Source organism: Falco rusticolus, chromosome 3, assembly GCF_015220075.1.
Source record: "Falco rusticolus isolate bFalRus1 chromosome 3, bFalRus1.pri, whole genome shotgun sequence".
NCBI classification, from domain to species: domain Eukaryota; kingdom Metazoa; phylum Chordata; class Aves; order Falconiformes; family Falconidae; genus Falco; species Falco rusticolus.
Genome location: NC_051189.1, coordinates 44,053,049 through 44,067,093, shown reverse-complemented (window position 1 = coordinate 44,067,093; position 14,045 = coordinate 44,053,049). Strand labels below are relative to the sequence as shown.

General features: G+C 37.0%; 1 protein-coding gene across 1 annotated transcript in view; it reads left to right on the top strand.

The window, feature by feature from the left end:
- NKAIN3 (sodium/potassium transporting ATPase interacting 3) overlaps positions 1–14,045 on the top strand; it is a 367,274-nt gene that overhangs the window by 179,625 nt on the left and 173,604 nt on the right. The window contains 1 exon segment of the mRNA XM_037382143.1: positions 6,230–6,310. Within this exon segment, the coding sequence (XP_037238040.1) occupies positions 6,230–6,310 (81 nt within the window).

Genomic DNA, 14,045 nt, shown 5'->3' with positions numbered 1-14,045 from the left:
TTGACCTCAAGAGAATGTCTTTTATCTATCTTCTGTGTGATGAGGGCTGTGCCTTGACGTTTCCCTGACAAAAGAAGTTACACAAAAGCTTTCACTTTGCCATCTTATGCTGTGTATATTGTGTTTTCACCCCTCAAAATTTAATATACAGTAGGAGTGGGAAAGTAAGTGAATAAATGTAGGACCATAACTTGAAGCATCTATACTGCAGTCAAATATGAGGATAGTTCTGCAGGCATAATTAAGCAGGTTTTTGGTGCAGGTACCTGGAGCCAAAGAGCTCAGTGAGGGCTGCGACAGAAGCTGAGTAAACACAAAAGCAGTTGCATGCTTCTAACTCTTCCACTGTCATTAACCCAGGCGAGCTAGTTTATCACTAACAGTTAATGACTACATAAGCTGCAGTCATCTCTTTGACAGCAGCAAAAGCGTAGCCATTGTAGATTAAAAGTATGAATAAATAAATTACTTTTCCTTCATAGTTTCAGTGGTATAAAATTTGGTCTGAGATCTTTCTAACAAAAAAATGCCTCACCCTCTAAGAGCTGCCATGCAATGGCTGTGTCATGAAGCATCTCTGTTGAATACAATTGTCATTCCAAGTAGATAATGATGGTGACGTTCTTTGTCTACAGTCCGTCAGATACAGGACTATAAGGATAGTGATTCTGAAAGAAATCTGGAATTTCCTTTTCCATATGTAAAGTTCTGAGTCCTCAGAGCTTAGGAAACAGAGACACAGAGAGAGGGGGAGCAACAGCATTAACTCCAAGTGTCCTAATTAGTTTAAATTCAATAATTATTTCTAATAGTTTCTGTATTAATTAGTAATTTAGATCTATTTTTATGAACAATTTGTCCTGTCATGAAGCGGATGTGCTTTTTCAATACTTGAGTGTTTTGTGGCTGAATTAAATCAGTGCAAAGTTCCCAGGGGACATAAAAGTGCAGAGCTGATTTCTAATTTTCTCATATTAGCTCATTTGAAACTTACCCAAACATTTGCAAAGAATAAAAAACAGATAAATTTAAGTTCTAACTACTCTATAACACACCTGTCATACAGCTTCAGAGCTCTGCTATGATTCATTTCCCTGTGCATGCTTTTCCTTTCTTAATAGAACTTGCTATCACCAGCAAGATTTTCAGGCTGTTAAAATTGATTAAAGATGATGACAAGATACTTGTTAAAGTTGGGGGTTTTTCCCTTCTCCTACTTCTGATGTGAGACTTCAAAAGCCTTCTGAACGATGAGTCATGTAGCTTAAAACCGCACAACCTGGCCCAAAGCTTAACATAAATGTATTAATGAACAGAGATGAAAATAATGCACTTCAATAGTAGGAATATAAGGTGGAAGTCTCTGCTTTACTTGCTTTAATTTAATTCATTAAATAATATGATATATAGGCAATGTGTACACCAGAAAAGTCAGGAGGCGTTTTCTTAAAATAAAAAAAAAATAAAAAAACACACCAAAAATGCAGAAAAAAAGGCTATACAGAACACTTTATACAGTATTCAGGCAAATGTTATACTCAGAACACACGTGAAATATTTAGGCAGCCAAAATTACTCCTTGAACATCCTTCTTAGTAAGTCCTGAGTTGTCACTGTTCCATCACGTTGATTTATGCCATTTTCCTTGTCATCTTTCACAAATATGACTTAAGTAGGGGCTCTGCAATTACTGATGCCTCTGAGGCACAGCCAGGTATTACAGGGGGTTGATCTGATGACTCAGTAGTTGCTGCCTTTCCTTGAAGTATCCCTGAGCCAACATTCATTTCTCCTAATGCCAAGACACCGTCAGAGGAGGTGCTACGCTTCAGATCAAGTACCCACTTGAGACAGTTTATTTGTTAAAACTTAACTTATCCCACAATCCTTGTAATATTCAAACATAGCATTTTCCCTTTTCTCTCTTACCTTTCAGTTTAAGCAGCCATCCTTTGCATTTTTCCTTAACCCTTTTTTTTTTTTTTTAACTATGTCCCTCTAATATCAACGATTTAACTCTAGAAGTGGTTTTATTTCACTGGTACATGAAAGGTATCTCTGCACCGGTTTCAGTATGACCTGCAGAGTCAAAAGAGGTATAGAAATATTACTATTGTAGAGAGTGGCATTAAGAAAGGGGATCTGAAGGGGACCTACTGAGCTGGACAATAATTTAATAAACTTTTAACCTGTAGGAGGCTGACATTAAGAAAAGGGATCTGAAAGGAACCTACCGGGTTGGACAATAATTTAGTAAACATTTAACCTGTAAGGTTTAGGGAGTACTCTCTCCACATAGTAAGATTCCAGATGCTTCCTCACACCACATAGTATACAATACTTAGTACAAAAGACCAAAAGCAAGAAAGTATACAGTGCATCATGGGGAGAAATCAGTAAAGATTATCACCGGTGTCCTGGGTCCTTCCAGCAGAAGGAATCTGTTAGGTGAAAATGTCCAGGTGATTTTTAAGTAGTGCGTCATATGGGGTATAAAATAACCCCCCCCATTCTTCTTATTGATTCAACCTGTGTGGAAAATTCTTTCTTTGTGCCAGATATGGTGAGAGTTGTGATGCTGAGCATGAGACCAGCGAGGCCAGGGCGGGTGGAGTGTGGCTGGCCAAAGAACTGGGGCAGGGATCACTGGGTGTCAGGGAGTAGGAGTGAGCAGACACAGCAGGACAGTTAGGGTATAGCGATCAGGACATGGGGCTGGAGATGTTGAATGGCAGCTCAGGTCATGAAACAGGTTAGGTGAGGTGCCTTGGGAGGGGAATTAACCCTGAGGATCAGTATGGACCTGAAGTTTCAGACCCTAACTACTCTTCCATGGACAACAAATGTCTTGCCAACATGCATGATGTCCCTTCACACAGAGGACAACAACTTGGGACTGCAGGCAGTTTCTCTGCTAGCAAAAAGGAGAGGTCTTCATCATGGTCTAAACATTACACCTCTCTTCATGACCCAAACAGGTGTTAGTGTGATGCCACATAATATTGTTACAATTTGTTTTTAAACCATGAAAGTATATACATATAAAGTTACACACATGCGCATAAAGTTCACAAAGTAGTACAAATTTTTCAGTAAGAAACACTCAAAAATTATGAAATGCTTTTACTGAAGCCCTCATGTGCAATCTTAACGTGATCCTTTTACATATTTGCAGTTTTGAACTGTGCCAGGTGCATACCAGTTTTTTTCTAGGGGCACCTCCGTTGCCATAGAAAGGGCAGACATTTGGGGTGTTCTGCTGATTGCAGCTATAGAATAGAAACTTGATTTGCAGAAAACAGAAGACACGAGAAGAATGAGGCACATGGCAGCAAGAATTAGATCGCTTTTGTTATGAACCTGTGCTGGGTAGCTGAGTTTTACCTCTGCTCTCAACCACCAAAACCTTTTTTGACACAAAGCAAGTCACTTAAACCAAACTTTTCACATGCTTTGTTTTCCCCTTGTGTTCTGAGTTCTTGTCTTGAGACCTTATGGTCCAAGTTGCACAAGTGCTGAATTCTCAGCCAACAGGGAGCTGAGCACTGAGCTTATAACGCACTGTATAACCCCAAGTGTTCTGAAAAATGAAGTCTTAAGCATCTCAAGTTGGACGTCTATAATGTATGAATACTTCTGAATGTAATCTCTGCATGTATCAGAACATCATTTGCATTCTGAGAGCTGTATCATTCCCTTACAACACAAAATAAATTAGTTAATGTTTATGCTGCTCTCACACATTACAGTGATGAACATCTTAGAAAACCTCATGAGGAAATGAATATTCAGTCCTCAGAGAAGAGTCTGAGTGACAAAAAGGAATGAAGTATTGAGTTAGCTGTTCATAAAATGTATTAATGGAGGCAAGGTCTTTTAAAGTAAAAATATACCTTTGATGATTTAATTGTTTCCATGGTATTGCACATTCACAAAATAGAAAAATTAAAGTGGCATATATAGCCCGAATTCTGGTGTTTCCTGATTTTGCTTTCTTGCTTTTGCTGTCTTAAAACCTTTCTTTTAATGTAGTCTTTCTTAAGTACCTATGAGGCTATACAAGGAAAGAATCTGCTACTTGCATATCTGAAAAGATGTGTTTTCAAATGTGGAGAATAACTTTCTCACTTTTAACAGTTATATAGTACTAATTACTGAATATGTAATTATTATGTTCTTAGAGCAAATTAAATCTATATTCCTACAGTTCAGTGAGAGTGTAGGAAGAGCCTCTCCATACCCAGCAGCTGGGTTGCAAGGTACACCTGCCTTGCACCTGCACTTCTCTTTCAGTAATCCTCACAGTGGATAAGGAACCAAAAAGGTCCTGACTGTGTAAACTAGCATAACCTGGCCTGGGAAGGCACATTCAGATGGCTTTTGCCTGCATGGTTCATAGTGGTCATTGGTGCCCATGGGACAGAATGAGGCCATTAACAGATTTGCCTTGGCCTGGCAGATCAAGTATGTTTCCTGTTGTTGTGATGACAGATTTCATTCATGGACAGATAAAACATTATTTGTTAAAAGGGGGGAATCCCCTGAATAGTCTGAAATATCTTTTTTTTTTTTTTTTTAATGTGCAACTGAGCTTTTATTAAGTGTTCATTAATTTTGAACATACTGCACCTCATGTTCTGAGGACATATGTTGGAATATTGGGCGCTTTTAATGAGTTACTACGAAGTCAGCAAATGTGGTAAAATCTGATAGCCTCTTTTAAGTTAATCTTATGAATAGTACAGACCTTATACTGCTCACAGACCACAGCAGCTTTGTCTATTTTATAATAACCCAGCCTTCAGGGGCCACACTGCCCTTCTCTGTAAGCCAGAGGAAACAGCCCAGGAGTATTACCCTCATTTTGTTTATTAATGACCTACTTCTTATGCCATAGCCATCTCCAAACTACCTAAATACCTCACAAGAAATTAAATTAAAGCAGTTAACCTGTTTGGTGTACAAAAATGGCTATATGCATGTAAGGGTCATCAAACTGGGGAAAAAAATTAACTGTCTTTGCCTGAACCTTTCATTGTACATTACAGGGAGGGGAAGAAAGGGGGGAACATAACCCAAAAGTGCCCAAGAAAGCCAAGCTGATGGTACCCGTGCAATGGAAATGGGATCCAGCATGTTGCAGATTAGGGTGTTGAGCTTTACTGATTATATTGAAGCAAAACAATAGCATATTGGCCTCATCTGGTCTCAGCTAATTAGACTTTCAAAGGCACTTGGCAGCCGTTCTCTACTGTGAAGGTTATAAGCACATAAATATAAAGTGGCAGTGCTGCTGCTGATGGCATTTTTCAGGTGGGTGTAGCTCCAGCGTGGCTGTGTGCACTTAGCCCCTCAGACAGAAATGCTGCTGAGGTGTACTGCTTGGGAAGTTAATTGGGCATAGTTTACAGTCGTATGTAGGTAAACAGTGCATCTGTAAGGAAATAGTGCCAGTCAATTATGCTGAAAATTAAAATGCAAAAGATAATTGCAGGTAGACAAATTGATCTACCGTTCATGCTTTGGGTGGAGTATGAGTTCAGTCTTGCACTAGAGTAGGACGCTGGAGAACCTAGAAGAGATATGGATAACTTCACCTGTAAGAATGCGTTGTAGGATCAGGTTCATGGCCACAAGGGCTGGAGTAGTGACCCATTTTTAATGTAAATTAAATACTTGTTACTTAAAGACTCTTAAGAGATCAGATTTACCCTTTACCTGTTTGTTTAAAAAAATATCCAAATTATCACATCAGTAGCTCTTCTGTTTTATTTGGTGGTGTTTGATTCTTGTGTCTTTCTTCATAATATTTAAATACTATTTTAATACTATTTGTCTATTTCAATTATTGTACTATTCTGGAATCTCATTTAACAGAGTTAAATCGTGATTTACGAATGACTCACAGTTGCCCCAAAACCTGTGTTTAAGTCAGCATTTTGGATCTAATTGGTATCAGTAGGATAGTGTAAAACAGTAAAGAATAAATCTGTTTTATAGGTATTTATTTAGACCAGCAATGAATATATTTGATTTGTAATTTCCTATGGTTCTTAGGGGACTTCTGCAGGGAGAATTCCTTTTCTGAACTCTCTGTGCTTGGCTGTTCCTAGAAGAACAATGCTTATTAGTATCAGGGGGTTTATTATTGATCTGCTCAGTATAAAGTCCTTTCATCTTCACATTTTATTTTTCTGTCTTTTTTGCTTTCATCCGGCTTTGTGTTTAGTACACGGTGTGGACTGCCCTGTGGGTCACCTGGAACGTTTTCATTATCTGCTTCTATTTGGAAGTAGGCGGACTTTCTAAGGTAGGTCACTTTTCCTTCTTCAGGTTTATGGGAGGGTGTTTTAACAGCAGGACTCTCAGAAGGCTGGAACTACAGAAGAAAATTGCGGTCGTCTGAACATACAATTTGATCTTCAGAGTTCCCCTCCAACAGGAACGCCAGTGTTTGAACTTGTCTCTGATAGTAAATAGTCATGGGTTTGAAGTACATAAATGCAACGAATCTGAATTACAGTTGCCTTCTGAAGTACCGTCTGGGGGAGGAAGGAGGGGAGGTTATTCAGTGGAAAATTTGAGGTTCTTTTTGATTGTTGAAAAACAGCCAATGTCATTTTTTTTGAATTTTCAAGTGTGTATGGAAAGTGTATCTGAATTTCTGAGACTGCTTTGAAAGCAGCTAAAGAAAATTACTAAGAAGGTTAATGTAAAAACTTGTTGAGCAAATTGGTCTCACAGTGAGAATGTTAATTCCTTACAAAAAAAGAACAAATGAGAAAGGGTGACTTTTTTTTGTATCTGAATAAAACTTTCCTTTCCATGATACTCAGTGCTCTAGGTCACCGATTCCTTATTCAAATCTCCGATTAGAGCAGAAGTGTTTGCTGGAAGTATCGAGATACATGTTGTGTTCATACAAGGTAGCCTTTATGTTAGCATAGGTTATATTTAGCATTGTATCTACAGTGAGTTCCATACAACGTCTGCTGGTTTTTATCCTCCTGTTAGACATAGATGATACTGATCTTTGTTTATCACATTCATACTTAAATGATTCCAGGCACAGTATGCCCATAGCACATGCTGATCCTGGTATTATTAATAAAATTAATTTCCCCATTATTGGTTGTAGGTTTAGTGATACGAACTACATCACTGTTTATTCATGCAACGCTTTTAAAGAATTGTGAGCTCTACTCAGTTCTGATGGGAACATTTGTGAGCTACATACTTTTTTGGGTTCAGCATTAAAACGCCCAGCTTTTGGCTGACAACAAACAGAAGACTGGTGAAACCGATTTAATAAGAAATAAAATTTAATTTATTCAGTAAAAATTCCATTAAAATTAAAGCTTTCAGTGATAGCTTCCTTTGGTGATAAAATTTCATAATGAAAAGCTGAAACAGTTTATTTTTTCTCCAAATATGATGTAGTTCACCAGAAGTCATAGGCTTTATGAGGAAATTAGTGCACTTCATAGACAATTAAAATAAATGATTGTATTGATATGTTTTGACTTAAAAATCTATTTGATGAACAGAAAAGCAACATATAGAAGCGATGAACGCCCAAAGTTATTGTTCATTTTCATTATACTTCGTATTTTTTCAGTCAGTTGGGTGATGAGTGTTTTTATAGTGACTATTATATCTTTATAGATAACTAGTGTTTTAATCTAAGTGCTTAGGAAGTGAAGCAAAACTTTTAGTCTGACCTGAGTGTGTGAAAACTTGAGTTGTCTTTCCATTGTTTGCAAAGGATTCTGATCATATCCTTAGTGTGAGGGGATTATACACCAGCAAGCATGAATTGAAATCTCGTATCTTCCAGTTTCACCACTATGTTTCACTTTTAGGTCTTCTTACTTAACATACATGACAAATCGCAACGCAGAGAAATAGTAGCTCAAATATTATTCAGCAGCTCAGAAAAATCCCTTTTATTAGTATGTACTTAGGTTGATGTCAGAATTTTGGTGGAGTCTTTGTCTTGTGGTTTATAATGGCAACATTTGAAAAGTAGTTTCTCAACAAGGTGATAGACACAAAATTATTTCCATGGAAGTTAACTGCTGTTGTATAGGCTACATCAAAGGCACCAGTATCAGGACCAAGCTAGCAATGATAAAATCGAGAATTTTGTTCAGTAAACCATGGAATTTGGGGTCTGTTTAATGCTGTTTCTGAAACCTGTGCTAGAGATGATGCCGTCATCAAGAGACTGAGATCTTTTTGCACCATATGCATAAAATCCAGAGTATTTACAAGTTGTTGGCTATTTGACAACTGATTTAATTGGGACCCACATTTTACCCAACATGCTAGCTGAAAAATTTCATCATTGCTTTCCATGAATATGTTCCTGTGTTGTCAGGCATGATAGAAAGGTGCTGTTATCAAGGTACGTTAGTGTGGCTGGGAAGTCAAATGCGATTAGAAGCTTTTCAAGGATGTTTGTTTTCTCGACGTTGAAATCTTGGCAGAGAATAGTCACGTTTTTTCTTGCTGTCATTCTATTTTTGTATTCAAAAAATGGTTTTGTTTCTGAAATGAATGCAGATTGTTTGTAATTTTTTAACTTCTGTTGACATACTATCAGGGAAAATTACGATGCTCTCTGGCAGCTGATTGATTTCTGTTGGTTTGTTTGTTTTTAAGTGCTATCATGTTTATATTTGCTTTGACCAGAATTAGCTGTTGCTTGGAGTCCCATGAATTTATTATGTCTTTGATTATGAATACTATCAGCAAATATCACTTGGTACAATAATAAATGGTAATTTTAATTGAATATCTTAACATGGAGTATGCATACAATGTGGACAGACTTTTCAAATGTCCTAATAGGCAACCCCCACTGCTGAAATTTTGCTCAGCTCTTAGTCTTGCTGCAGAAGAGAAGATCTCCTTTGAATATTTGTTGTTTGAATTGCGCCAAGAAGTTCCACTGCAGTTAATGAAAAATTTGAATGAGAGTAAGAACAACATAGGTAATTTAGGCCCATTTTTTGCTGTGAGAGTTTGAAACTTCTTTTACTTCAATTATAATGCATAATGTTCAGGTTTTCCTAGAAAACTGATTTTATGGTTTTTTTGAAAGGAACAGTTTTATATTTAGTTTAAGGTTTATGGATCGAGTACACCAAGATCTTTAAACTTTTCTTGACAAGAAGTAATGAAAACTTCTGCATGATCCCTCCCATTATCAAACACGATGTATGTGATTTGATCCTTTCCATTCTTTCACAAAAGTATGATGTTTCTTTGCCAGGGTGACACAGAAATTATATTTTTAGTTGCAAACACATTTCGTGTTCTAAAGTAAAGGCAATTTCATACAGAACCAAATTCCCAGCAAATTTTTTTTTTAATAATCCGGAGGGCCAAACTGGTAGACCTGAGGGGAGGAAGCTGGTGGGGAGGGGTAAACTGGGAACTGGAAGGCTATATATGGCTCCAGGCTTGTTGTTGAGGAATTCGCTTGGGTCTTAGTCCCTGCTTCAATTAATACCACATTATTTTATATAGTGAGGGAAAGCTTCACAAAAGAGCTTTCTGTGGAAGCACACCCCTATAGCTACAGTATGGTAATCAGGGCAGTCTCCTGGGAAAAGGATGGTATGGATTCAAGTTGTCTCAGGTGTAAAAGGGAAACAAACCTGGCTGTCCCACAGCCCAGTGTTCTAAGTAGAAGCCTAATGAGTAAAGGCTTCCTCTGTAACTACTTTATAAACAACTTATAAGTCAAGCTCTTTTTTCACTTATGTTACAGATGTGCAAATAAAATGTTAATACTTTTTTCAGAAAGTATTTTTAAAGAAATTCTATTCAATCAGAAATAAAATAAATATACCCATATAAATCTTTTTTTGTTTGTGTTAACTTAGGATTTTTTCTGATTTTAGCAGTGAAAAAACTGCCCATATGAAAACTGAAATTTGCCTGTATTTTTCATTTACTACTTTTAGGGAACTGAAAGCATAATTTTTAGTGTTAACCACTCTGTATGAGAGAAACAAAGCTGCTATTATAATGTGACCTTTTAATCCTCCGCTGCAGGATGACAGATTGCTACATCCATATATGAGCTCATTAGTTGCTTGGATCTTACTGTATCTTGAAATGAAAATGTGTTGTAATTGCCACTTTCAAGAGTATGGGCAATTTAGAAAGATATACACATAAACACAAATCTCAAGGAGCCAAAAAAATTTCTCTAAAGAGCATTTGAAAATAAACATTGATTGTATCCTACCTGATACAATACCAGAAGCTGTTATTTTGAACTTTTGGATATTCTTCTTAAATATGGACAAGAGCCAGCCCTCCATCACCAGAAATACATTCTTTTATGTACTTCTGTAGAAAGAAGACTTCATTTGTTTCGTGTGTACAGTTGATATTTCTGTCATTTATATCCCTCTGGTATTTCAGATCCAGCGTGAAAATAGCTGTGCTTATTTGTATTTATCATTTGCTATTCCAGCTGGTACTTCCTGATAGACCATTTTTCTACTGCTTGTTTTGTTGTGAGTTAGTGATACTTGCTTTGTTAATGTGTTAATGCTTTTATTGTTAACTGTTAATGCCTTTATTCAGTAAATGTATAGCAGCATTCCCATACTGTGTACTCCTTTCCCGTTGTTTGATATACTTTACCTAAGCAGCTGGGCAACATTGATGAGCTCTTTTCTTTTCCTATGATGTTTCTGCTTGTTCTGCCTGGTTTTCGGTGGACTTTGCCTCATTCTGGATTACTTTTAAGTTTAGCTCTCAGGCTTGTGCTCTCTGTCAACTGACTCTTCCATTGCTTTTGGCCAAGGATTTGCATGAGAAACACTGATGTATTCAGTAGCAAACTACTTCTAAACCAGCTTATGTTGATTATCTGGTCCTTAGTTTTATGTAATGAATGTAGGTAAACGTGGACTAAAATGTGCTTGTGACTCTAGCTTCATTAACCTTTCGCCTGAAGCCAAAGGAGCTTTTACATGTGCTAATTAATAAAACTATCATTTTTCAAGTATTTTTTTCTAATAATATTTACTTTTATCAATGGAAGTTCAAAGTCTGTAGGGCTCCCAGCCAACTTTGTTAAGCTGGAGACAGAACTAAAAGCTAAATTCTTACATGGATCTGTAGTTGGAGGATATAATTATAACCCTGTTAAGATTAATGATTTATTTCATCCAAGGACAAAATGGACTAATAAATTAGTAAAACGCTGTGGGAATGAAAACCTAATACTCTTTTCTAAACAAAATACTGTACATAAGAATGGGGGCTAATTATGTGGACTTTATCCCATCTACTTCTGGAATCCTATTTGTTCCATCTGGTGCATGTCAGTCCAGTCCTTAATTGTTGTGCAATTATATCTAATCATCTCAAGTGGAGTAAGTTAAGCTCAAAACCAATGCCATGTTGTAATTAATAGAGTTGTAAAGGTGTATGCTGGGGCTTGTGTCTTTTTGGGTTTTTTAATGTGAAATGAGAGCGTAAGTGTTGCTTGAATTTAGGCTAACAATATGAAAGAAAAAAGTGATTCTCATTCTACCTTGTGCTGATGTGAGAAAACAGAGACAACTATTTTGGTGTAATTGGCATCGTAATAAGCTTGTGGATAAAATCGGCAACGTCCATAAAACCTATATGGGAAATCAGCAGGTGGAGGGTAAAGGACTTCCTTAGTCTAAGCGGAAGACTGAAGGTAGGTCATAGGGCAACTACTCACATGTAAGCAATTTTTATGTGGAGGAAAGTGGTCAGGTTTTTTCATATCTACTGGGAAGAAGGGCAAAAAATAATTTTCTGAGCATTTGGTAAAGAAGATTTGGTTGGAGGTCAGGAGTTTTTTAATAATAAGGTCCCTGAATAGGATCTAAAGCTGTTACAAAGCCTTATTGCTGGATAACTCTTCTGCTCTGCTCTTTTTAGTCTATAGAAATAAGCCTATGTCAAGATAAAAACCCAGGTTAATGTCCATGGGTGATTTAGGGTAGGAGTGTCAAAAATGAAAAAGCAAGTACAAGCTGAAGACTCAAAACCCCATCTTTAATCATGTCTGAGTCTTTACTTCGGCAGGAGCAGCATTCCAGCTGGGGAGCTTGGGGGGTCTCTGGCTTTTTTCCTCAGCAGGTGTGTAGGGACACAGAAAAGGGGGGACCCCAATGGAGGCTCCCAGGTGGGTGACAGCAGTTCTTGTGCATGTGCAGGTGAGGTTTTGGTGTTCAGCTGTGTGACACCTAGTGGGAGGCAATGCTGTCATTGCTGTTCACTCCTGATAGAGATTAGACCTCTGTTACATCAGCTGCTGCTAGCTGTCGTATGCACAATAATGGATCATACTAAAGCCGTGGATGTAGCTCTAGGCATTCTGCAATTTCTAGACATTACAAGTGACTAGTTTTATAGCAGTAGTTAAATACAAACTCTTCCTAGTGTGTGTGCTAATAAAATTCAACTTGCAGAATTAAACCTGATGAAAAGACCGTTTTCATTTCTTCAAGGTCTGGGCCCTCTTGCCTCCTCCTCCTTTCCCTACTATTATTCCAAAAGGGTTTAAAGAATTGTTGTTTTAAAGGTAATGTTCCAGAATCTTCTCTGACATGGAAAAGGAATGCTAATTAAACACCATTGAAGTAAATACAATTAAACTAATACAAAGGCAAAGAAAACCAGACCAAATACTAGTTTTAATGCTTGTGTCATTCAACTCATTTAATTCCCTTGGCCTTCACTCTTTCTTTGAACAATCTCTCAGAACTAAGAAGTGGTTGGTTTTTTTAAAAAAAAAAGTAATCAAAAGTTTTTAGGACCAGTTCCCACCTTCTTGTTATTCTTGTGCCCTTTCCTACAGTAGAGGTTCCACTGAAATGCATTTGCTGAAATATGAACTTCTATCACCTTTCATATGCAAGTTGCTCCTCCCATCCTGCTGCTTTCTCGCCATAAAGAGAAATAATCTCCAGGTTCAATTGTATTTAATACTTTTCCATAATGTTCTGTTCAAACAGTAACCTTTTACATTTTTAATTACTTTGGCAATAAACCTGGAAACCAATTTACTGTGAAGTTATGCAGTGTAATATTGAACAGAAACAACATTTCAGCACTTCAAAATAATAGCACTGGCCTTGGCTGGTGCTAGGTACTGTTAATCATAGATATGGTGTGTTGGTGGTGTGCCTTTCAATGGTATTTACAAACAGTATTTTTTGATGTTGTGTTAGGTTGATGTCAGTACGTGCAGGAGTAGAAACTGCATGTGGTAGGTTCTGTTTAGAATACCATGATTATTTCCATGAAAAGTTAGAAAATAATTAGCCAAGAACTGGGAATTCATAATGGTGAGGCTATGGAAAAATGCATTATCTTTTTATTTGCAATTTATACTTCTCAGCCCAAAAATGGAACAGCTACACATTCATGCTTGCTCTTTGAAAATAAAACTAAGGGAATGCTACCTGGAGAACGCTTAGGAAGATGACTTTAATACATGCTCTCTTAAAAAAAAAAAAAAAAAAAGGCAAATTAAAGAGCAAAAAAATATTAATCTGTTAGTACTCTAATATTGAAATCAAAATTTTCCACAATGAATTAGCCTCAAAGACTTCTGTTTTAGCTGAAGAAACTTTGTGGTTGGATTTTGATGTTCCAGATTTCATGTAACCGAAGTAATTTGTTATTCAGTCTGTTTCACTCTACTGTGTAAAACTGTAGCATCATGTAACTTTTAATGAAATACATGCCTACTTTTGGAAGGAGAATTAACATGCAGCTAGCTTGGTGGCACATTTTGAGCATAAGGTCATTCTGGAAAAAAAATAGTGTGTAACAAATAGGACACAGATAAATGCCACCAAAACTGCAGAATGTGTCATTCTGATGTTAATTAGTTTGTTTAGGTGATACAATCACATTGCTGAACAACTTAATCAGGAGTAGATTCCAGATGGTGCAAAAATTGAATTTCATATCCTTTCAGGTGACATTTACAGTGGTTCATAATACTATAAACAATCAGCACCATTAAACTA